The 23,601-nt window shown below is 55.2% G+C and overlaps 2 protein-coding genes across 2 annotated transcripts in view; one reads left to right on the top strand and one right to left on the bottom strand.

Annotated features, from left to right (window-relative positions):
• LOC140427619 (ribosomal RNA processing protein 1 homolog B-like) overlaps positions 1-23,601 on the top strand; it is a 944,136-nt gene that overhangs the window by 230,152 nt on the left and 690,383 nt on the right. The window lies entirely within an intron of this gene.
• trappc10 (trafficking protein particle complex subunit 10) overlaps positions 1-23,601 on the bottom strand; it is a 160,838-nt gene that overhangs the window by 8,947 nt on the left and 128,290 nt on the right. Inside the window, exons 19-21 of the mRNA XM_072513026.1 lie at positions 16,954-17,080; positions 11,180-11,347; positions 3,361-3,538 (exon numbers count right to left, since the gene is read on the bottom strand). Coding sequence (XP_072369127.1) covers positions 3,361-3,538; positions 11,180-11,347; positions 16,954-17,080 — 473 coding nt within the window. The remainder of the gene's footprint in view (positions 1-3,360; positions 3,539-11,179; positions 11,348-16,953; positions 17,081-23,601) is intronic.

Here is a 23,601-nt window from a genome sequence, read left to right as displayed (position 1 = left end):
CTCCCTCTACACTGTCCCCATCAAACGCTCCCAGGACAGGTACAGCACGGGGTTAGATACAGAGTAAAGCTCCATCTACACTGTCCCCATCAAACACTCCCAGGACAGGTACAGCACGGGGTTAGATACAGAGTAAAGCTCCCTCTACACTGTCCCCATCAAACACTCCCAGGACAGGTACAGCACCCGGTTAGATACAGAGTAAAGCTCCCTCTACACTGTCCCCATCAAACACTCCCAGGACAGGTACAGCACAGGGTTAGATACAGATTAAAGCTCCCTCTGCACTGTTCCCATCAAACACTCCCAGGACAGGTACAGCACGGGTTAGAGACAGAGTAATGCTCCCTCGACACTGTCCCCACCAAACATTCCCAGGACAGGTACAGCACGGGGTTAGATACAGAGTAAAGCTCCATCTACACTGTCCCCATCAAACACTCCCAGAACTGGTACAGCACGGGGTTAGATACAGATTAAAGCTCCCTCTACAGTGTCCCCATCAAACACTCCCAGGACAGGTACAGCACGGGTTAGATACAGAGTAGAGTAAAGTTCCCTCTACACTGTCCCCACCAAACATTCCCGGGACAGGTACAGCACGGGGTTAGATACAGAGTAAAGCTCCCTCTACACTGTCCCCATCAAACACCCACAGGACAGGTACAGCACAGGGTTAGATACAGAGTAAAGCTCCCTCGACACTGTCCCCATCAAACACTCCCAGGACAGGTACAGCACGGGGTTAGATACAGAGTAAAGACCCCTCTACACTATCCCCATTAAACACTCCCAGAACAGGTACAGCACAGGGTTAGATACAGAGTAAAGCTCCCTCTACACTGTCCCCATCAAACACTCCCAGGACAGGTACAGCATGGTGTCAGATACAGAGTAAAGCTCCCTCTACACTGTCCCCATCAAACACTCCCAGGACAGGTACAGCACAGGGTTAGATACAGAGTAAAGCTCCCTCTACACTGTCCCCATCAAACACTCCCAGGACAGGTTTACACAGCACAGGGTTAGATACAGAATAAAGTTTTTTTGGAAGCTTGGGGGTTGATGATGAGCGTGACAAAGGAAAAGGAAGTGATTTAGAATCTGAGAAATTAAGATACAAGGTCTGGAAGAGATAGAACATAGAAAATACAGCACAGAACAGGCCCTTCGGCCCACGATGTTGTGCCGAACCTTTGTCCTAGATTAATCATAGATTATCATTGAATTTACAGTGCAGAAGGAGGCCGTTCGGCCCTTTGAGTCTGCACCGGCTCCTGGAAAGAGCACCCTACCCAAACTCAACACCTCCACCCAACACCAAGGGCAATTTTGGACATTAAGGGCAATTTATCATTGGCCAATTCACCTAACCTGCACATCTTTGGACTGTGGGAGGAAACCGGAGCACCCGGAGGAAACCCACGCAGACACAGGGAGGACGTGCAGACTCCGCACAGACAGTGACCCAAGCCGGAATCGAACCTGGGACCCTGGAGCTGTGAAGCATTGTGCTATCCACAATGCTACCGTGCTGCCCTTAAGAACAAATAAATCTACACTATATCATTTTACCGTAATCCATGTACCTATCCAATAGCCACTTGATGGTCCCTAATGTTTCCGACTCAACTACTTCCACAGGCAGTGCATTCCATGCCCCCACTACTCTCTGGGTAAAGAACCTACCCCTGACATCCCCCCTATATCTTCCACCATTCACCTTAAATTTATGTCCCCTTGTAATGGTTTGTTCCACCCGGGGAAAAAGTCTCTGACTGTCTACTCTATCTATTCCCCTGATCATCTTATAGACCTCTATCAAGTCACCCCGCATCCTTCTCCTTTCTAATGAGAAAAGGCCTAGCACCCTCAACCTTTCCTCGTAAGACCTACTCTCCATTCCAGGCAACATCCTGGTAAATCTCCTTTGCACCTTTTCCAAAGCTTCCACATCCTTCCTAAAATGAGGTGACCAGAACTGTACACAGTACTCCAAATGTGGCCTTACCAAGGTTTTGTACAGCTGCATCATCACCTCACGGCTCTTAAATTCAATCCCTCTGCACGCTAGCACACCATACGCCTTCTTCACAGCTCTATCCACTTGAGTGGCAACTTTCAAAAGATCTATGAACATAGACCCCAAGATCTCTCTGCTCCTCCACATTGCCAACAACTCTACCGTTAACCTTGTATTCCGCATTCATATTTGTCCTTCCAAAATGGACAACCTCACACTTTTCAGGGTTAAACTCCATCTGCCACTTCTCAGCCCAGCTCTGCATCCTATCTATGTCTCTTTGCAGCCGACAACAGCCCTCCTTACTATCCACAACTCCACCAATCTTCGTATCGTCTGCAAATTTACTGACCCACCCGTCAACTCCCTCATCCAAATCATTAATGAAAATCACAAACAGCAGAGGACCCAGAACTGATCCCTGCGGTACGCCACTGGTAACTGGGATCCAGGCTGAATATTTGCCATCCACCACCACTCTCTGACTCCTATCGGTTAGCCAGTTTGTTATCCAACTGGTCAAATTTCCCACTATCCCATTCCTCCTTACTTTCTGCATAAGCCTATCATGGGGAACCTTATAAAATGCCTTACTAAAATCCATGTACTCTACATCCACTGCTTTACCTTCATCCACTTGCTTGGTCACCTCCTCAAAGAATTCAATAAGATTTGTAAGGCAAGACCTACCCCTCACAAATCCGTGCTGACTATCCCTAATCAAGCAGTGTCTTTCCAGATGCTCAGAAATCCTATCCTTCAGTACCCTTTCCATTACTTTGCCTACCACCAAAGTAAGACTAACTGGCCTATAATTCCCAGGGTTATCCCTAGTTCCTTTTTTGAACAGGGGCACGACATTCGCCACTCTCCAATCCCCTGGTACCACCCCTGTTGACAGTGAGGACGAAAAGATCATTGCCAACGGCTCTGCAATTTCATCTCTTGCTTCCCATAGAATCCTTGGATATATCCCGACAGGCCCGGGGGACTTGCCCATCCTCAAGTTTTTCAAAATGCCCAACACATCTTCCTTCCTAACAAGTATTTCCTCGAGCTTACCAATCTGTTTCACATTGTTCTCTCCAACAATATGGCCCCTCTCATTCGTAAATACAGAAGAAAAGTACTCGTTCAAGAATACTTATTTCACGCAGGCAGTGGTCCAGAGGCAGGCACTGGTCCAGAGGCAGGCACTGGTCCAGAGGCAGACACTGGTCCAGAGGCAGACACTGGTCCAGAGGCAGACACTGGTCCAGAGGCAGACACTGGTACAAGCAGCCATGAAGCTCAAAACACTGAGGCATATTGGTTAAAATGGAGGGGACACACCATACCTTCATACATCAACTTTGTGGTACAATACCCATCACAATCCACTAAAGCTTCATCCTTATCCACCTCCGTGAGCTCAGAGAGTCGGACAATCGATACTTCCAAGTTACACAGTGTTCCTGTTTTACACATCTCCGCTCCGAATGGTGGGAATATTTCAGCTTTAACATCGTACAATGTCTGAAAAGAGAGAACACAGTTACTGTGTTACCGGGGACACTGTTGCTGCACTGTACAGTGTCCGGGGACAGGCTTACTGCACTGTACGGTGTCCGGGGACCCGGTTACTGCACTGTACATGTCCGGGGACCGGGATACTGCACTGTACAGTGCCCGGGGACATGGTCACTGCACTGTACAGTGTCCGGGGACAGGCTGACTGCGCTGTACAGTGTCCGGGGACCCGGTTACTGCACTGTACAGTGTCCGGGGAGAGGCTTACTGCACTGTTCAGTGTCCGGGGACAGGCTTACTGCACTGTACAGTGTCCGGGGACAGGCTTACTGCACTGTACAGTATCCGGGGACCCGGTTACTGCACTGTACAGTGTCCGGGGACAGGCTGACTGCACTGTACAGTGTCCGGGGACCGGGATACTGCACCGTACAGTGTCCGGGGACAGGCTTACTGCACTGTACAGTGTCCGGGGACAGGCTGACTGCACTGTGCGGTGTCCGGGGACCCGGTTACTGCACTGTACAGTGTCTGGGGACAGGCTTACTGCACTGTACAACGTCCGGGGACCCGGTTACTGCACTGTACAGTGTCCGGGGACAGGCTTACTGCACTGTACTACGTCCGGGGACCCGGTTACTGCACTGTACAGTGTCCGGGGACAGGCTTACTGCACTGCACGGTGTCCGGAGACCGGGATACTGCACTGTACAGTGTCCGGGGACACGGTCACTGCACTGTACACCGTCACTGCACTGTACAGTGTCCGGGGATCCGGTTACTGAACTGTACACCGTAACTGCACTGTACAGTGTCCAGGTACAGGCTTACAGCACTGTACAGTGTCTGGGGACAGGCTTACTGCACTGCACGGTGTCCGGGGATCCGGTTACTGCACTGTACACCGTAACTGCACTGTACAGTGTCCGGGGACAGGCTTACTGCACTGTACAGTGTCCGGGGACCCGGTTACTGCACTGTACAGTGTCCGGGGACCCGGTTCTGCACTGTACAGTGTCCGGGGACCCGGTTACTGCACTGTACAGTGTCCGCGGACAGGTTTACTGCACTGTGCAGTGTCCGGGGACCCGGTTGCTGCACTGTACAGTGTCCGGGGACCCGGTTACTGCACTGTACAGTGTCCGGGGATCCGGTTACTGCATTGTACAGTGTCCGGGGACAGCCTTACTGCACTGCACAGTGTCCGGGGACCTGGTTACTGCACTGTACAGTGTCCGGATCCCCGGTTACTGCACAGTACAGTGTCCGGGGATCCGGTTATTGCACTGTATCGTGTCCGGGGACAGCCTTACTGCACTGTACAGTGTCCGGGGACAGGCTTACTGCACTGTACAGTGTCCGGGGACAGCCTTACTGCACTGCACAGTGTCCGGGGACCTGGTTACTGCACTGTACAGTGTCCGGGGACCCGGTTACTGCACTGTACAGTGTCCGGGGACAGGCTTACTGCACTGTACAGTGTCCGGGGACAGGCTTACTGCACTGTACAGTGTCCGGGGACAGGCTTACTGCACTGTACAGTGTCCGGGGATCCGGTTATTGCACTGTACCGTGTCCGGGGACAGCCTTACTGCACTGTACAGTGTCCGGGGACAGGCTTACTGCACTGTACAGTGTCCGGGGACAGCCTTACTGCACTGTACAGTGTCCGGGGAGAGGCTTACTGCACTGCACAGTGTCCAGGGACAGGCTTACTGCACGGTACAGTGTCCGGGGACAGGCTTACTGCACTGTAGAGTGTCCGGGGACAGGCTTACTGCACTGTACAGTGTCCGGGGACAGGCTTACTGCACTGTACAGTTTCCGGGGACCCGGTTACTGCACTGTACAGTGTCCGGGGACAGGCTTACTGCACTGTACAGTGTCCGGGGACCCGGTTACTGCACTGTACAGTGTCCGAGGACAGGCTTACTGCACTGTACAGTGTCCGGGGACACCGTCACTGCACTGTACAGTGTCCGGGGACAGGCTTACTGCGCTGTACAGTGTCCGGGGATCCGGTTACTGCACTGTACAGTGTCCGGGGACAGACTTATTGCACTGTACAATGTCCGGGGACATGGTTACCACACTGTACATGTCCGGGGACAGACTTGCTGCACTGTACAGTGTCCGGGGACCCGGTTACTGCACTGTACAGTGTCCGGGGACAGGCTTACTGCACTGTACAGTGTCCGGGGACAGGCTTACTGCACTGTACAGTGTCCGGGGACAGGCTTACTGCACTGTACAGTGTCCGGGGACAGGCTTACTGCACTGTACAGTGTCCGGGGACAGGCTTCCTGCACTGTACAGTGTCCCGGGACCCGGTTACTGCACTGTACAGTGTCCGGGGACAGGCTTCCTGCACTGTACTGTGTCCGGGGACCCGGTTACTGCACTGTACACTGTCCGGGGACAGGCTTACTGCACTGTACAGTTTACGGGGACCCGGTTACTGCACTGTACAGTGTCCGGGGACCCGGTTACTACACTGTACAGTGTCCGGGGACCCGGTTACTGCACCGTACAGTGTCCGGGGACAGGCTTACAGCACTGCACAGTGTCCGGGGACCCGGTTACTGCACTGTACAGTGTCCGGGGACCCGGTTACTACACTGTACAGTGTCCGGGGACCCGGTTACTGCACCGTACAGTGTCCGGGGACAGGCTTACTGCACTGTACAGTTTACGGGGACCCGGTTATTGCACAGTACAGTGTCCGAAGACAGGCCTACTGCACTGTACAGTGTCCGGGGACAGGCTTACTGCACTGTACAGTGTCCGGGGACCCGGTTACTGCACTGTACAGTGTCCGGGGACCCGGTTACTGCACTGTACAGTGTCCGGGGACAGGCTTACTGCACTGTACAGTGTCCGGGGACCCGGTTACTGCACTGTGCAGTGTCCGGGGACCCGGTTACTGCACTGTACAGTGTCCGGGGACCCGGTTACTGCACTGTACACCGTCACTGCACTGCACGGTGTCCGGGGATCCGGTTACTGCACTGTACACCGTAACTGCACTGTACAGTGTCCGGGGACAGGCTTACTGCACTGTACAGTGTCCGGGGACCCGGTTACTGCACTGTACAGTGTCCGGGGACCCGGTTACTGCACTGTACACCGTCACTGCACTGCACGGTGTCCGGGGATCCGGTTACTGCACTGTACACCGTAACTGCACTGTACAGTGTCCAGGGACCAGGTTACTGCACTGTACAGTGTCCGGGGACCCGGTTACTGCACTGTACAGTGTCCGGGGACCCGGTTACTGCACTGTACAGTGTCCGGGGACCCGGTTACTGCACTGTACAGTGTCCGGGGACCCGGTTACTGCACTGTACAGTGTCCGGCGACAGGCTTACTGCACTGTTCAGTGTCCGGGGACAGGTTTACTGCACTGTGCAGTGTCCGGGGGCCCGGTTGCTGCACTGTACAGTGTCCGGGGACCCGGTTGCTGCACTGTACAGTGTCCGGGGATCCGGTTACTGCACTGTACAGTGTCCGGGGATCCGGTTACTGCACTGTACAGCGTCCGGATCCCCGGTTACTGCACTGTACAGTGTCCGGGGATCCGGTTACTGCACTGTACAGTGTCCGGGGACAGCCTTACTGCACTGCACAGTGTCCGGGGACCCGGTTACTGCACTGTACAGTGTCTGGATCCCCGGTTACTGCACTGTACAGTGTCCGGGGATCCGGTTATTGCACTGTACCGTGTCCGGGGACAGCCTTACTGCACTGTACAGTGTCCGGGGACAGGCTTACTGCGCTGTACAGTGTCCGGGGATCCGGTTACTGCACTGTACAGTGTCCGGGGACAGACTTACTGCACTGTACAATGTCCGGGGACATGGTTACCACACTGTACATGTCCGGGGACAGACTTGCTGCACTGTACAGTGTCCGGGGACCCGGTTAATGCACTGTACAGTGTCCGGGGACCCGGTTACTGCACTGTACAGTGTCCGAGGACAGGCTTACTGCACTGTACAGTGTCCGGGGACCCGGTTACTGCACTGTACAGTGTCCGGGGACCCGGTTACTGCACTGTACAGTGTCCGGGGACAGGCTTACTGCACTGTACAGTGTCCGGGGACCCGGTTACTGCACTGTACAGTGTCCGGGGACAGGCTTACTGCACTGTACAGTGTCCGGGGACCCGGTTACTGCACTGTACAGTGTCCAGGGACAGGCTTACTGCACTGTACAGTGTCCGGGGACAGGCTTACTGCACTGTTCAGCGTCCGGGGACAGGCTTACTGCACTGTACTGTGTCCGGATCCCCGGTTACTGCACTGTACAGTGTCCGGGGACAGGCTTACTGCACTGTTCAGTGTCCGGGGACCCGGTTACTGCACTGTACAGTGTCCGGATCCCCGGTTACTGCACTGTACAGTGTCCGGGGACAGGCTTCCTGCACTGTACAGTGTCCGGGGACAGGCTTACTGCACTGTTCAGCGTCCGGGGACCCGGTTACTACACTGTACAGTGTCCGGGGACCCGGTTACTGCACCGTACAGTGTCCGGGGACAGGCTTACTGCACTGTACAGTTTCCGGGGACCCGGTTATTGCACAGTACAGTGTCCGAAGACAGGCCTACTGCACTGTATAGTGTCCGGGGACAGGCCTACTGCACTGTACAGTTTCCGGGGACAGGCCTACTGCACTGTACAGTGTCCGGGGACCCGGTTACTGCACTGTACAGTGTCCGGGGACCCGGTTACTGCACTGTACAGTGTCCGGGGACAGGCTTACTGCACTGTACAGTGTCCGGGCACCCGGTTACTGCACTGTACAGTGTCCGGGGACAGGCTTACTGCACTGTACAGTGTCCGGGGACAGGCTTACTGCACTGTACAGTGTCCGGGGACAGGCCTACTGCACTGTACAGTGTCCGGGGACCCGGTTACTGCACTGTACAGTGTCCGGGGACCCGGTTTCTGCGCTGTACAGTGTCCGGGGACAGACTTATTGCGCTGTACAGTGTCCGGGGACCCGGTTACTGCACTGTACAGTGTCCGGGGACCCGGTTACTGCACTGTACAGTGTCCGGGGACCCGGTTACTGCACTGTACACCGTCACTGCACTGCACGGTGTCCGGGGATCCGGTTACTGCACTGTACACCGTAACTGCACTGTACAGTGTCCGGGGACAGGCTTACTGCACTGTACAGTGTCCGGGGACCCGGTTACTGCACTGTACAGTGTCCGGGGACCCGGTTACTGCACTGTACAGTGTCCGGGGACCCGGTTTCTGCACTGTACAGTGTCCGGGGACCCGGTTACTGCACTGTACAGTGTCCGGGGACCCGGTTACTGCACTGTACAGTGTCCGGCGACAGGCTTACTGCACTGTTCAGTGTCCGGGGACAGGTTTACTGCACTGTACAGTGTCCGGGGACCCGGTTCCTGCACTGTACAGTGTCCGGGGACCCGGTTACTGCACTGTGCAGTGTCCGGGGACCCGGTTGCTGCACTGTACAGTGTCCGGGGACCCGGTTGCTGCACTGTACAGTGTCCCGGGATCCGGTTACTGCACTGTACAGTGTCCGTGGATCCGGTTACTGCACTGTACAGTGTCCGGGGACAGCCTTACTGCACTGTGCAGTGTCCGGGGACCCGGTTACTGCACTCTACAGTGTCCGGGGATCCGGTTACTGCACTGTACAGTGTCCGGGGACCCGGTTACTGCACTGTACCGTGTCCGGGGACAGCCTTACTGCACTGTACAGTGTCCGGGGACAGGCTTACTGCACTGTACAGTGTCCGGGGACAGGCTTACTGCACTGTACAGTGTCCGGGGACAGGCTTACTGCACTGTACAGTGTCCGGGGACAGGCTTACTGCACTGTACAGTGTCCGGGGACAGGCTTACTGCACTGTACAGTGTCCGGGGACAGGCTTACTGCACTGTACAGTGTCCGGGGACCCGGTTACTGCACTGTACAGTGTCCGGGGACAGGCTTACTGCACTGTACAGTGTCCGGGGACAGGCTTACTGCACTGTTCAGCGTCCGGGGACCCGGTTACTGCACTGCACAGTGTCCGGGGACCCGATTACTGCACTGTACAGTGTCCGGATCCCCGGTTACTGCACTGTACAGTGTCCGGGGACAGGCTTACTGCACTGTTCAGCGTCCGGGGACCCGGTTAGTACACTGTACAGTGTCCGGGGACCCGGTTACTGCACCGTACAGTATCCGGGGACAGGCTTACTGCACTGTACAGTTTCCGGGGACCCGGTTACTGCACTGTACAGTGTCCGGGGACAGGCTTATGCACTGTACAGTGTCCGGGGACCCGGTTACTGCACTGTACAGTGTCCGGGGACAGGCTTATGCACTGTACAGTGTCCGGGGACAGGCTTACTGCTCTGTACAGTGTCCGGGGACCCGGTTACTGCACTGTGCAGTGTCCGGGGACCCGGTTACTGCACTGTACAGTGTCCGGGGACCCGGTTACTGCACTGTACAGTGTCCGGGGACCCGGTTACTGCACTGTACAGTGTCCGGGGACCCGGTTACTGCACTGTACAGTGTCCGGGGACCCGGTTACTGCACTGTACAGTGTCCGGGGACCCGGTTACTGCACTGTACAGTGTCCGGGGACCCGGTTACTGCACTGTACAGTGTCCGGGGACCCGGTTACTGCACTGTAAAGTGTCCAGGGACCCGGTTTCTGCGCTTTACAGTGTCCGGGGACAGACTTATTGCGCTGTACAGTGTCCGGGGACCCGGTTACTGCACTGTACAGTGTCCGGGGACAGGCTTCCTGCACTGTACAGTGCCCGGGGACAGGCTTCCTGCACTGTACAGTGTCCGGGGACACCGTCACTGCACTGTACAGTGTCCGGGAACAGGCTTACTGCGCTGTACAGTGTCCGGGGATCCGGTTACTGCACTGTACAGTGTCCGGGGACACGGTCACTGAACTGTACAGTGTCCAGGGACACGGTTACTGCACTGCAGAGCGTCCGGGGACACGGTTACTGCACTGTACAGTGTCCGGGGACACGGTTCCTGCACTGTACAGTGTCCGGGGACACGGTTACTGCACTGTACAGTGTCCGTGGTCCCGGTTACTGCACTGCACAGTGTCCGGGGACACGGTTACTGCACTGCACAGTGTCCGGGGACACGGTTACTGCATTGTACAGTGTCCGGGGACCCGGTCACTGCACTGTACGCCGTTACTGCAGTGTACTGTGTCTGGGGTCAGGCTTATTGCTCTGTACAGTGTCCGGGGACATGGTTACTGCACTGTACAGTGTCTGGGACATGGTTCCTGCACTGTACAGTGTCTGGGGACAGGCTTACTGCACTGTACAGCGTCCGGGGACAGGTTTACTGCACTGTACAGTGTCTGTACTGCCAGCAAAGTGTCACGGGAACGGCAAGTGCATTACAAACATACATTGTTAGCAAAGAGTGAGCCAGTGTAATTTGGAAAAAGGGATCCTTCAAACGCAAAGAAAAACAGTGGGAAAATCCAAAAAATTGTCAAGGACTCAAAGGAGGTGGGCTTTGCAGTAAACACAAGGAAACGTTCATGGTGATCTGTACCGATTCTCAACACACACTAGGGTTAGTTCCTCACAGTCGGTGCTGAAGACCCGGATTCATGAATTGCTACAACTTACACAGAAATTGTCGAGTTTGAGCTCGTAGGTGAACGGTTTCATCAATCCAAGTTCTTGGCCTGTAAGTGGTGTGAAGGACACACTGAATTGGCAGTGCAGCGAGGCCCCTGGCTCCTGGCTCCACTTGAACTCCCACAGGAAGAAGGTGGCTTGCTTGCTGTACATGCACTAACACAGTACAACAGAGCACATATAGATCACATTAAACATGCAGTCATTGACTGTGTGGAGTCTGCACATTCTCCCCGTATCTGCGCGTGCTCCAGTTTCCTCCCACAGTCCAAAGATATGCAGGTTTGGTGGGGTTAGGGGGATAGGGTGGACGAGTGGACTCAGATAAGGTGCTCTTTCAGAACTTCGGTGCAGACCCGATGGGCAAATGGGCTCCTCATGCGCAATTGGGAATGTATGGATTGCCAATGTTAATCTCTCCCCACCTACTGCCCATCAGTATTAATCTAGGATAATCGAGCTGAACGCAGATAATTCTCCTGACCCAGAATACTGAGGTGGTGAGGGGGACGGGAAAGCAAGGGGCAGTGACTAGCTCGAATTTCAAATATTGAGATAGAGGAGCTGAAGTCGGCCGGATTATCTTCCAATCTGCTTAAACATTCAAGGTGATTATGTGGCTGAACCTCAACATTAACTCCACGTTGTGTCCTGTCCCCACATCCTCCCACTGCCCAGGTCCAACAATCTAGCAATCTCTGCCTTGAATATATTAAACAATTGAGCTTCCAATCTCCAGAAAACCCCACAGAATCACCACCCTCTGAATTTAGAAACCTCTCCTCATCCCGCTCCGGAACCGCTCCTCCTCCCGCTCCGGAACCGCTCCTCCTCCCGCTCCGGAACCGCTCCTCCTCCCGCTCCGGAACCGCTCCTCCTCCCGCTCCGGAACCGCTCCTCCTCCCGCTCCGGAACCGCTCCTCCTCCCGCTCCGGAACCGCTCCTCCTCCCGCTCCGGAACCGCTCCTCCTCCCGCTCCGGAACCGCTCCTCCTCCCGCTCCGGAACCGCTCCTCCTCCCGCTCCGGAACCGCTCCTCCTCCCGCTCCGGAACCGCTCCTCCTCCCGCTCCGGAACCGCTCCTCCTCCCGCTCCGGAACCGCTCCTCCTCCCGCTCCGGAACCGCTCCTCCTCCCGCTCCGGAACCGCTCCTCCTCCCGCTCCGGAACCGCTCCTCCTCCCGCTCCGGAACCGCTCCGGAACCGCTCCTCATCCCGCTCCGGAACCGCTCCTCATCCCGCTCCGGAACCGCTCCTCATCCCCCTCCGGAACCGCTCCTCATCCCGCTCCGGAACCGCTCCTCATCTCCCTCCGGAACCGCTCCTCATCTCCCTCCGGAACCTCTCCTCATCTCCCTCCGGAACCTCTCCTCATCTCCCTCCGGAACCTCTCCTCATCCCCCTCCGGAACCGCTCCTCATCTCCCTCCGGAACCGCTCCTCATCCCCCTCCGGAACCGCTCCTCATCCCGCTCCGGAACCGCTCCTCATCCCGCTCCGGAACCGCTCCGGAACCGCTCCTCATCCCGCCCCGGAACCGCTCCTCATCCCGCTCCGGAACCGCTCCTCATCCCCCTCCGGAACCGCTCCTCATCCCCCTCCGGAACCGCTCCTCATCCCGCTCCGGAACCGCTCCTCATCCCGCTCCGGAACCGCTCCTCATCTCCCTCCGGAACCGCTCCTCATCTCCCTCCGGAACCGCTCCTCCTCCCGCTCCGGAACCGCTCCTCCTCCCGCTCCGTAACCGCTCCTCATCCCGCTCCGGAACCGCTCCTCATCCCCCTCCGGAACCGCTCCTCATCTCCCTCCGGAACCGCTCCTCATCTCCCTCCGGAACCTCATCTCCCTCCGGAACCGCTCCTCATCCCCCTCCGGAACCGCACCTCATCCCCCTCCGGAACCGCTCATCTCCCTCCGGAACCGCTCCTCATCTCCCTCCGGAACCGCTCCTCATCCCGCTCCGGAACCGCTCCTCATCCCGCTCCGGAACCGCTCCTCATCCAGCTCCGGAACCGCTCCTCATCCCCCTCCGGAACCGCTCCTCATCCCCCTCCGGAACCGCTCCTCATCCCGCTCCGGAACCGCTCCGGAACCACTCCTCATCCCGCTCCGGAACCGCTCCACATCCCCCTCCGGAACCGCTCCTCATCCCCCTCCGGAACCGCTCCTCATCCCCCTCCGGAACCGCTCCTCATCCCGCTCCGGAACCGCTCCTCATCTCCCTCCGGAACCGCTCCTCATCTCCCTCCGGAACCGCTCCTCATCTCCCTCCGGAACCGCTCCTCATCTCCCTCCGGAACCGCACCTCATCCCCCTCCGGAACCGCTCATCTCCCTCCGGAACCGCTCCTCATCTCCCTCCGGAACCGCTCCTCATCCCGCTCCGGAACCGCTCCTCATCCCGCTCCGGAACCGCTCCTCATCCCGCTCCGGAACCGCTCCTCATCCCCCTCCGGAACCGCTCCTCATCCCCCTCCGGAACCGCTCCTCATCCCGCTCCGGAACCGCTCCGGAACCACTCCGGAACCACTCCTCATCCCGCTCCGGAACCGCTCCTCATCCCCCTCCGGAACCGCTCCTCATCCCCCTCCGGAACCGCTCCTCATCCCCCTCCGGAACCGCTCCTCATCCCGCTCCGGAACCGCTCCTCATCTCCCTCCGGAACCGCTCCTCATCTCCCTCCGGAACCGCTCCTCATCCCGCTCCGGAACCGCTCCTCATCCCCCTCCGGAACCGCTCCTCATCCCCCTCCGGAACCGCTCCGGAACCACTCCTCATCCCGCTCCGGAACCGCTCCTCATCCCCCTCCGGAACCGCTCCTCATCCCCCTCCGGAACCGCTCCTCATCCCCCTCCGGAACCGCTCCTCATCCCGCTCCGGAACCGCTCCTCATCTCCCTCCGGAACCGCTCCTCATCTCCCTCCGGAACCGCTCCTCATCCCCCTCCGGAACCGCACCTCATCCCCCTCCGGAACCGCTCATCTCCCTCCGGAACCGCTCCTCATCTCCCTCCGGAACCGCTCCTCATCCCGCTCCTCATCCCGCTCCGGAACCGCTCCTCATCCAGCTCCGGAACCGCTCCTCATCCCCCTCCGGAACCGCTCCTCATCCCCCTCCGGAACCGCTCCTCATCCCGCTCCGGAACCGCTCCGGAACCACTCCTCATCCCGCTCCGGAACCGCTCCTCATCCCCCTCCGGAACCGCTCCTCATCCCCCTCCGGAACCGCTCCTCATCCCCCTCCGGAACCGCTCCTCATCCCGCTCCGGAACCGCTCCTCATCTCCCTCCGGAACCGCTCCTCATCTCCCTCCGGAACCGCTCCTCATCCCGCTCCGGAACCGCTCCTCATCCCCCTCCGGAACCGCTCCTCATCCCCCTCCGGAACCGCTCCTCATCCCCCTCCGGAACCGCTCCTCATCCCGCTCCGGAACCGCTCCTCATCCCCCTCCGGAACCGCTCCTCATCCCGCTCTGGAACCGCTCCTCATCCCCCTCCGGAACCGCTCCTCATCCCGCTCTGGAACCGCTCCTCATCCCCCTCCGGAACCGCTCCTCATCCCGCTCCGGAACCTCTCCTCATCCCCCTCCAGAACCGCTCCTCATCCCGCTCCGGAACCGCTCCTCATCCCCCTCCGGAACCGCTCCTCATCCCCCTCCGGAACCGCACCTCATCCCCCTCCGGAACCGCTCATCTCCCTCCGGAACCACTCCTCATCTCCCTCCGGAACCGCTCCTCATCCCGCTCTGGAACCGCTCCTCATCCCCCTCCGGAACCGCTCCTCATCCCGCTCTGGAACCGCTCCTCATCCCCCTCCGGAACCGCTCCTCATCCCGCTCCGGAACCGCTCCTCATCCCGCTCCGGAACCTCTCCTCATCCCCCTCCAGAACCGCTCCTCATCCCGCTCCGGAACCGCTCCTCATCCCCCTCCGGAACCGCTCCTCATCCCCCTCCGGAACCTCTCCTCATCTCCCTCCGGAACCGCACCTCATCCCGCTCCGGAACCGCTCCTCATTCCGCTCCGGAACCGCTCCTCATCCCGCGCCGGAACCTCTCCTCATCCCGCTCCGGAACCGCTCCTCATCCCCCTCCGGAACCGCTCCTCATTCCGCTCCGCAACCTCTCCTCATTCTGCTCCGGAACCTCTCCTCATTCCGCTCCGGAACCTCTCCTCATTCCGCTCCGGAACCTCTCCTCATTCCACCCTGCAACCTCTCCTCATTCCCCTCCAGAATGACCCACCCTTATTCTGAGGTCCTGACCGGTCACCTGTGGTCCAGAGTTTGCAGCCAATGGAAGAAGCCTCTTAGCATCAACCTTCTCATCATCTCTACATGATTGGTCCATTCTCCCCAATGGGAACTACGATTGGCCCATTCTCCCCAATGGGAACTACGATTGGCCCATTCTCCCCAATGGGAACTACGATTGGCCCATTCACCCCAATGGGAACTACGATTGGCCCATTCTCCCCAATGGGAACTACGATTGGCCCATTCTCCCCAATGGGAACTACGATTGGCCCATTCACCCCAATGGGAACTACGATTGGCCCATTCTCCCCAATGGGAACTACGATTGGCCCATTCTCCCCAATGGGAACTACGATTGGCCCACTCTCCCCAATGGGAACTACGATTGGCCCACTCTCCCCAATGGGAACTACGATTGGCCCACTCTCCCCAATGGGAACTACGATTGGCCCATTCTCCCCAATGGGAACTACGATTGGCCCATTCACCCCAATGGGAACTACGATTGGCCCATTCTCCCCAATGGGAACTACGATTGGCCCATTCTCCCCAATGGGAACTACGATTGGCCCATTCACCCCAATGGGAACTACGATTGGCCCATTCTCCCCAATGGGAACTACGATTGGCCCATTCTCCCCAATGGGAACTACGATTGGCCCACTCTCCCCAATGGGAACTACGATTGGCCCACTCTCCCCAATGGGAACTACGATTGGCCCATTCTCCCCAATGGGAACTACGATTGGCCCATTCTCCCCAATGGGAACTACGATTGGCCCATTCACCCCAATGGGAACTACGATTGGCCCATTCTCCCCAATGGGAACTACGATTGGCCCATTCTCCCCAATGGGAACTACGATTGGCCCACTCTCCCCAATGGGAACTACGATTGGCCCACTCTCCCCAATGGGAACTACGATTGGCCCACTCTCCCCAATGGGAACTACGATTGGCCCACTCTCCCCAATGGGAACTACGATTGGCCCACTCTCCCCAATGGGAACTATGATTGGCCCACTCTCCCCAATGGGAACTACGATTGGCCCACTCTCCCCAATGGGAACTACGATTGGCCCACTCTCCCCAATGGGAACTACGATTGGCCCACTCTCCCCAATGGGAACAATGCCGAAGATCGTGAAAGTCAAAACTTTTACATCTCTTGTCCAAGAATGGGATAAACTGATGATTTGGATAGATGGTGCTGTCGTGGGAGGGGGGTGGGGGGGAGAGGGGGGGGGGGGGGGGGAGGGAAGGGAGGGAGAGGGGGGAGGTGAGAGGGTGAGGGGGGGAGGGGAAGGGAGGGAGAGGGGGAGGGGAAGGGAGGGAGAGGGGGAGAGGGAGAGGGGGGAGGGGAGGGGGAGAGGGGGGAGGGGAGGGGGAGAGGGGGGAGTGGAGAGGGAGAGGGAAGGGGAGGAGGAGAGGGGGCTCGGGGGGGGGAGAGGGAAAGGGTGAGAGAGCGTGAAGTAAAGATTGAAATGTTGTGAAACAGCCAATAAGAAGCTTACCTGCTGGTTGAGGGAATTCATCGGGACAAAGTCCAGCTCTGAGCTGTTGGTAACTTCCACCAACTGAGGGTCAAACAACTGGAAACCAATATGTGACAGGTTGTACACACACACCTGCAGATACTTCCTACACAGCAGTGGAGAGGTCGACACACTCATTAATCAACACAGATCATGGGGAACAGATCATCAAACATTCAGCATAACCAGTAATACTTAACAGACTAGACTGAAACTGGGTCATTCCAATTCACAGGACACACTTTCACACTCAGAAAGACAGAGAAAGGAACACAGAACATTACAGCGCAGTACAGGCCCTTCGGCCCTCGATGTTGCGCCGACCTGTGAAACCACTCTAAAGCCCATCTACACTATTCCCTTATCGTCCATATGTCTATCCAATGACCATTTGAATGCCCTTAGTGTTGGCGAGTCCACTACTGTTGCAGGCAGGGCATTCCACACCCTTACTACTCTCTGAGTAAAGAACCGATCTCTGACATCTGTCCTATATCTATCTCCCCTCAATTTAAAGCTACGTCCCCTCGTGCTAGACATCACCATCCGAGGAAAAAGGCTCTCACTCTCCACCCTATCCAATTCTCTGATCATCTTGTATGCCTCAATTAAGTCACCTCTGAACCTTCTTCTAACGAAAACAGCCTCAAGTCCCTCATAAGATCTTCCCTCCATACCAGGCAACATCCTGGTAAATCTCCTCTGCACCCTTTCCACTGCTTCCACATCCTTCCTATAATGCGGCGACCAGAATTGCACGCAATACTCCAAACACGGCCGCACCAGAGTTTTGTACAGCTGCAACATGACCTCATGGCTCCGAAACTCAATCCCTCTACCAATAAAAGCTAAGATGTGGAGATGCCGGCGTTGGACTGGGGTGCGCACAGTACGAAGTCTTACAACACCAGGTTAAAGTCCAACAGGTTTGTTTCGATGTCACTAGCTTTCGGAGCGCTGCTCCTTCCTCAGGTGAATGAAGAGGTCTGTTCCAGAAACACATACATAGACAAATTCAAAGATGCCAAACAATGCTAGGAATGCGAGCATTAGCAGGTGATTAAATCTTTACAGATCCAGAGATGGGGTAACCCCAGGTTAAAGAGGTGTGAATTGTGTCAAGCCAGGACAGTTGGTAGGATTTCGCAGGCCAGATGGTGGGGGATGAATGTAATGCGACATGAATCCCAGGTCCCGGTTGAGGCCGCACTCATGTGTGCGGAACTTGGCTATAAGTTTCTGCTCGGCGATTCTGCGTTGTCGCGGGTCCTGAAGGCCGCCTTGGAGAACGCTTACCCGGAGATCAGAGGCTGAATGCCCTTGACTGCTGAAGTGTTCCCCGACTGGAAGGGAACATTCCTGCCTGGTGTTTGTCGCATGATGTCCGTTCATTCGTTGTCGCAACGTCTGCATGGTCTCGCCAATGTACCACGCTTCGGGACATCCTTTCCTGCAGCGTATGAGGTAGACAACATTGGCCGAGTCGCACGAGTATGTACCGTGTACCTGGTGGGTGGTGTTCTCACGTGTAATGGTGGTATCCATGTTGATGATCTGGCACGTCTTGCAGAGATTGCCATGACAGGGTTGTGTGGTGTCGTGGTCACTGTTCTGAAGACTGGGTAGTTTGCTACAAACAATGGTTTGTTTGAGGTTGCGCGGTTGTTTGAAGGCAAGTAGTGGGGGTGTGGGGATGACCTTGGCAAGGTGTTCATCATCATGAAGGCTGTGAAGATGATGTCATAGTTTCTCCGCTCCGGGAAAGTACTGGACGACGAAGAGTACTCTGTCGGTTGTGTCCATGTTTGTCTTCTGAGGAGGTCGGTGCGGTTTTTTGCTGTGGCACGTTGGAACTGTCGATTGATGAGTCGAGCGCAACATCCCGTTCATGCGAGGGCATCTTTCAACATCTGTAGATGTCTGTTACGCTCCTCCTCGTCTGAGCAGATCCTGTGTATACGGAGCGCTTGTCCATAGGGGATGGCTTCTTTAATGTGTTTAGGGTGGAAGCTGGAGAAGTGGAGCATCATGAGGTTATCCGTGGGTTTGCGGTAAAGCGAAGTGCTGAGGTGACCGTCCTTGATGGAGACGAGTTTGTCCAAGAATGCAACTGATTTTGGAGAGTAGTCCATGGTGAGTCTGATGGTTGGATGGAACTTATTAATGTCATCGTGTAGTCGTTTCAGTGATTCTTCGCCGTGGGTCCAAAGGAAAAAAAATGTCATCGATGTATCTGGTGTATAACGTCGGTTGAAGGTCCTGTGCGGTGAGTAGGTCTTGTTAAAACTTGTGCATTAAGGTGTTGGCGTATTGGGGTGTGAATTCGGTCCCCATGGCTGTTCCGGATGAAGAACTTGTTGTCGAAGGTGAAGACGTTGTGATCCAGAATGAAGCGGATGAGTTGCAGAATTGCGTCTGGAGATTGGCAGTTGTCGGTGTTGAGTACTGAGGCTGTTGCAGCAATGCCGTCGTCATGGGGGATGCTGGTGTAGAGTGCCGAGACGTCCATTGTGACGAGGAATGTTCCTAGTTCAACTGGTCCATGGGTGCTGAGTTTCTGTAGGAAGTCCGTCGTGTCGCGATAGAAGCTGGGCATACCTTGTACGATGGGTTTCAAGATGCCCTCGATGTAGCCAGAGAGGTTCTCACACAGGGTCCCATTGCCTGAAACGATAGGACGGCCTGGTGTGTTGGCCTTGTGTATTTTCGGTAGGCAGTAGAGATCTCCAATGCGGGGAGTACGTGGGATGAGAGCACGTAGGGTGCTCTGAAGATCTGGATCCAAGGTCTTGATCAGTCTGTTAAGTTGGTGGGTGTGTTCCTTGGTCGGATCTGCGGGTAACTGGCTGTAGTGTTCTTGGTTGTTGAGTTGTCGGTACACTTCTTTGCAGTAGTCCGTTCTGTTCAGTACGACAGTGGCCCCTCCTTTGTCTGCTGGTTTGATGACGATGCTGCGGTTGGTCTTGAGAGCGCGGATGGCATTGCGTTGTGCTTGGGTGACGTTCGGGGCTGTCTTGTGAATGCGACTGATGAATTTGGCATTGACGCGACTCCTGACGGCTTGAGCGTACATGTCGAGTCTAGGATAGCGGCCTTCCGGAGGGGTCCAATTCGACTCTTTCCTCTTCAGTTGCCGCACCGCAGATCTCTCGGTCTGCTGTTCTGGTTCATTGGTAGTCTGCTTGGGTTCGCCGTTAGCCTCGTGGTTTGTGGAAGAATTCCCAGAGCCTCATTCGCCTGATGAATTCCTCCGTGTCTGCCGCGAGACTGATGGGGTCCATTTTGGTGGTGGTGCAGAAATTGAGCCCTCTGCTGAGGACTCCGATTTCATCTGGTTGAAGGGTGTAGTCCAACAAGTTGACAATAGATTTCCCTGTATTGTTTTCTACTGTGGTACCGGGGGTGGCTTGGTTGCTGCTGGTGGTGATGCCGAGTTTCTCAAGCTTCCTGTTCTTAGTATGCATATAGGTGGCATCGTATTGTTGTCTAATCTGTTTGGCGGTGTTCCGCAATAAAAGCTAACACGCCATACGCCTTCTCAACAACCCTCTCAACCTGGGTGGCAACTTTCAGGGATCTATGTACATGGACACCGAGATCACTCTGCTCATCCACACTGCCAAGAATCTTACCATTAGCCCAGTACTCAGTCTTCCTGTTATTCCTTCCAAAATGAATCACCTCACACTTTTCTGCATTAAACTCCATTTGCCACCTCTCAGCCCAGCGCTGCAGCTTATCTATGTCCCTCTGTAACTTGTAACATCCTTCCACACTGTCGACAACTCCACCGACTTTAGTGTCATCTGAAAATTTACTCACCCATCCTTCTACGCCCTCCTCCAGGTCATTTATAAAAATAACAAACAGCAGTGGCCCCAAAACAGATCCTTGCGGTACACCACTAGTAACTGGACTCCAGTCTGAACATTTCCCATCAACTACCACCCTTTGTCTTCTTCCAGCTAGCCAATTTCTGATCCAAACTGCTAAATCACCCTGAATCCCATGCCTCCGTATTTTTTGCAGTAGCCTACCGTGGGGAACCTTATCAAACGCTTTAATGAAATCCATATACACCACATCAACTGCTTTACCCTCATCCATCTGTTCGGTCACCTTCTCAAAGAACTCAATAAGGTTTGTGAGGCACGACCTACCCTTCACAAAACAGTGTTGACTATCTCTAATCAAATTATTCCTTTCCAGATGATTATACATCCAATCTCTTATAAACCTTTCCAAGATTTTGCCCACAACAGAAGTAAGGCTCACTGGCCTATAGTTACCGGGGTTGTCTCTACTCCCCTTCTTGAACAAGAGGACAACATTTGCTATCCTCCAGTCTTCTGGCACTATTCCTGTAGACAAAGATGACTTAAAGATCAAAGCCAAAGGCTCAGCAATCTCGTCCCTAGCTTCCCAGAGAATCCTAGGATAAATCCCATCCGGCCCAGGAGACTTACCTATTTTCACACTTTCCAGAATTGCTAACACCTCCTCCTTATGAACCTCAAGCCCTACTAGTCTAGCAGCCTGTATCTCAGTATTCTCCTCGACAACATTGTCTTTTTCCTGTGTGAATACGGACGAAAAATATTCATTTAGCACCTCTCCTATCTCCTCGGACTCCACGCACAACTTCCCACTAGTGTCCTTGACTGGTCCTACTCTAACCCTAGTCATTCTGTTATTCCTGAAATATCTATAGAAAGCTTCAGGGTTATCCTTGATCCTACCTGCCAAAGATTTCTCATGTCCCCTCCTGGCTCTTCTTAGCTCTCTCTTTAGGTCCTTCCTAGCTAACTTGTAACTTTCGAGCACCCTAACTGAACCTTCATGTCTCATCTTTACATAAGCCTCCTTCTTCCTCTTGACAAGTGTTTCGACTGCTTTAGTAAACCACGGTTCCCTTGCTCGACCACTTCCTCCCTGCCTGACAGGTACATACTTATCAAGGACACGCAGTAGCTGTTCCTTGAACAAGCTCCACATTTCCATTGTGCCCATCCCCTGCAGTTTTCCTCTCCATCCGATGCATCCTAAGTCTTGCCTCATCGCATCATAATTGCCTTTCCCCAGATATAACTCTTGCCCTACGGTCTATACCTATCCCTTTCCATCACTAAAGGAGGCAGCATAGTGAAGATTCACTGGATTGGTCGCTGTGACAAGAGGCTGAGTAAGTTTGGTTTATATTCTCTTATTTAATAAGAACATAACTAGGAGCAGGATTCGGCAATTCAGCCCTTCGATCAGCTCTGCCATTCAATACCATCATGATTGACCTCCTCTCGGTCTCAACTCCACTTTCCCACCCGTTCTCCATAACCCTTCAACGCATTACCAATTAAAAATCTGTCCAACTCCTCCTTAAATTTACTCAATGTCCCAGCATCCACTGCACTCTGGGGTAGTGGATTTCACAGATTCACGACCCTTTGAGAGAAGTAATTTCTCCTCATCTCAGTTTTAAATCTGCTGCCCTTTATCCTAAAACTATGACCTCCAGTTCCAGATTGCCCCACAAGAGGAAGCATCCGCTCTAAGTCTACTTTGTCAATACGGTTTAGACATAGACATAGAATTTACAGTACACCAGGGGGCCATTTGGCCCATCAAGTCCGCACCGGAAAGACCGCTCCACGTTAGCCCCCACCTCCCCCCATCCTCACAACCCAGTAACCCCACCTAACCACCCACGTTAGCCCCCACCTCACCCCATCCTCACAACCCAGTAACCCCACCTAACCACCCACGTTAGCCCCCACCTCACCCCATCCTCACAACCCAGTAACCCCACCTAACCACCCACGTTAGCCCCCACCTCACCCCATCCTCACAACCCAGTAACCCCACCTAACCACCCACGTTAGCCCCCACCTCACCCCATCCTCACAACCCAGTAACCCCACCTAACCATTTTTTAAAAAGATATTTTTTCTCATCCTTTTTCATATTTTCTTCCAAATTTACACCCACCAACAATAAACAATAATCAGTAACAAATATGTCAATCCCCATATCAATAACAACGATCCCTTCCTCCCACCAAACCCCAAACATTAGCCCGCATGTTCACATAAACAAATGACAAAAAGGAATCAGGAATCGCCCACAGTCACCATTAACACACACTGCCCCCCCTCCCCCCAACCCTCCCACCCACCCTGCCAACTAATGTTCAATGTGATCCAATTCTCGAAAGTGCATAATGAATAACGCCCGTGAATTGCAGAACCGCTCCATCCTTCCCCTCAGTTCAAATTTGACCTTTTCAAGCATCGAGAATTCCAGCAGGTCCCCCCCCCCCCCCCCCCCGGGCCAGGGCACAGGGTGGGGAGGTTGATCTCCTTCGGGCGATCAACGATACGAAGGCTACACCATCTGCCTCCGCACCCGTTTCCAACCCCAGCTGGTCCGACACCCCGAATATGGCCTCCCGGGGGCCCGGGCCCAGTTTCACGTGCACCACTTTAGAGATTACCCTAAAAACCTCCTTCCAGTAATCCTCCAGCTTTGGACAGGGCTAAAATATATGAACATGATTAGCACCCCCCCCCCCCAACATTCGCACACATCGTCTACCCCGTCAAAGAGCCGGCTCATCCTCGCCCTCGTGAGGTG

The sequence above is a fragment of the Scyliorhinus torazame genome, chromosome 8 (assembly GCF_047496885.1).
Source record: "Scyliorhinus torazame isolate Kashiwa2021f chromosome 8, sScyTor2.1, whole genome shotgun sequence".
Lineage (NCBI taxonomy): Eukaryota > Metazoa > Chordata > Chondrichthyes > Carcharhiniformes > Scyliorhinidae > Scyliorhinus > Scyliorhinus torazame.
The sequence above is the reverse complement of the archived record's forward strand: the minus strand, read 5'-3'. Positions and strand labels throughout refer to the sequence as shown.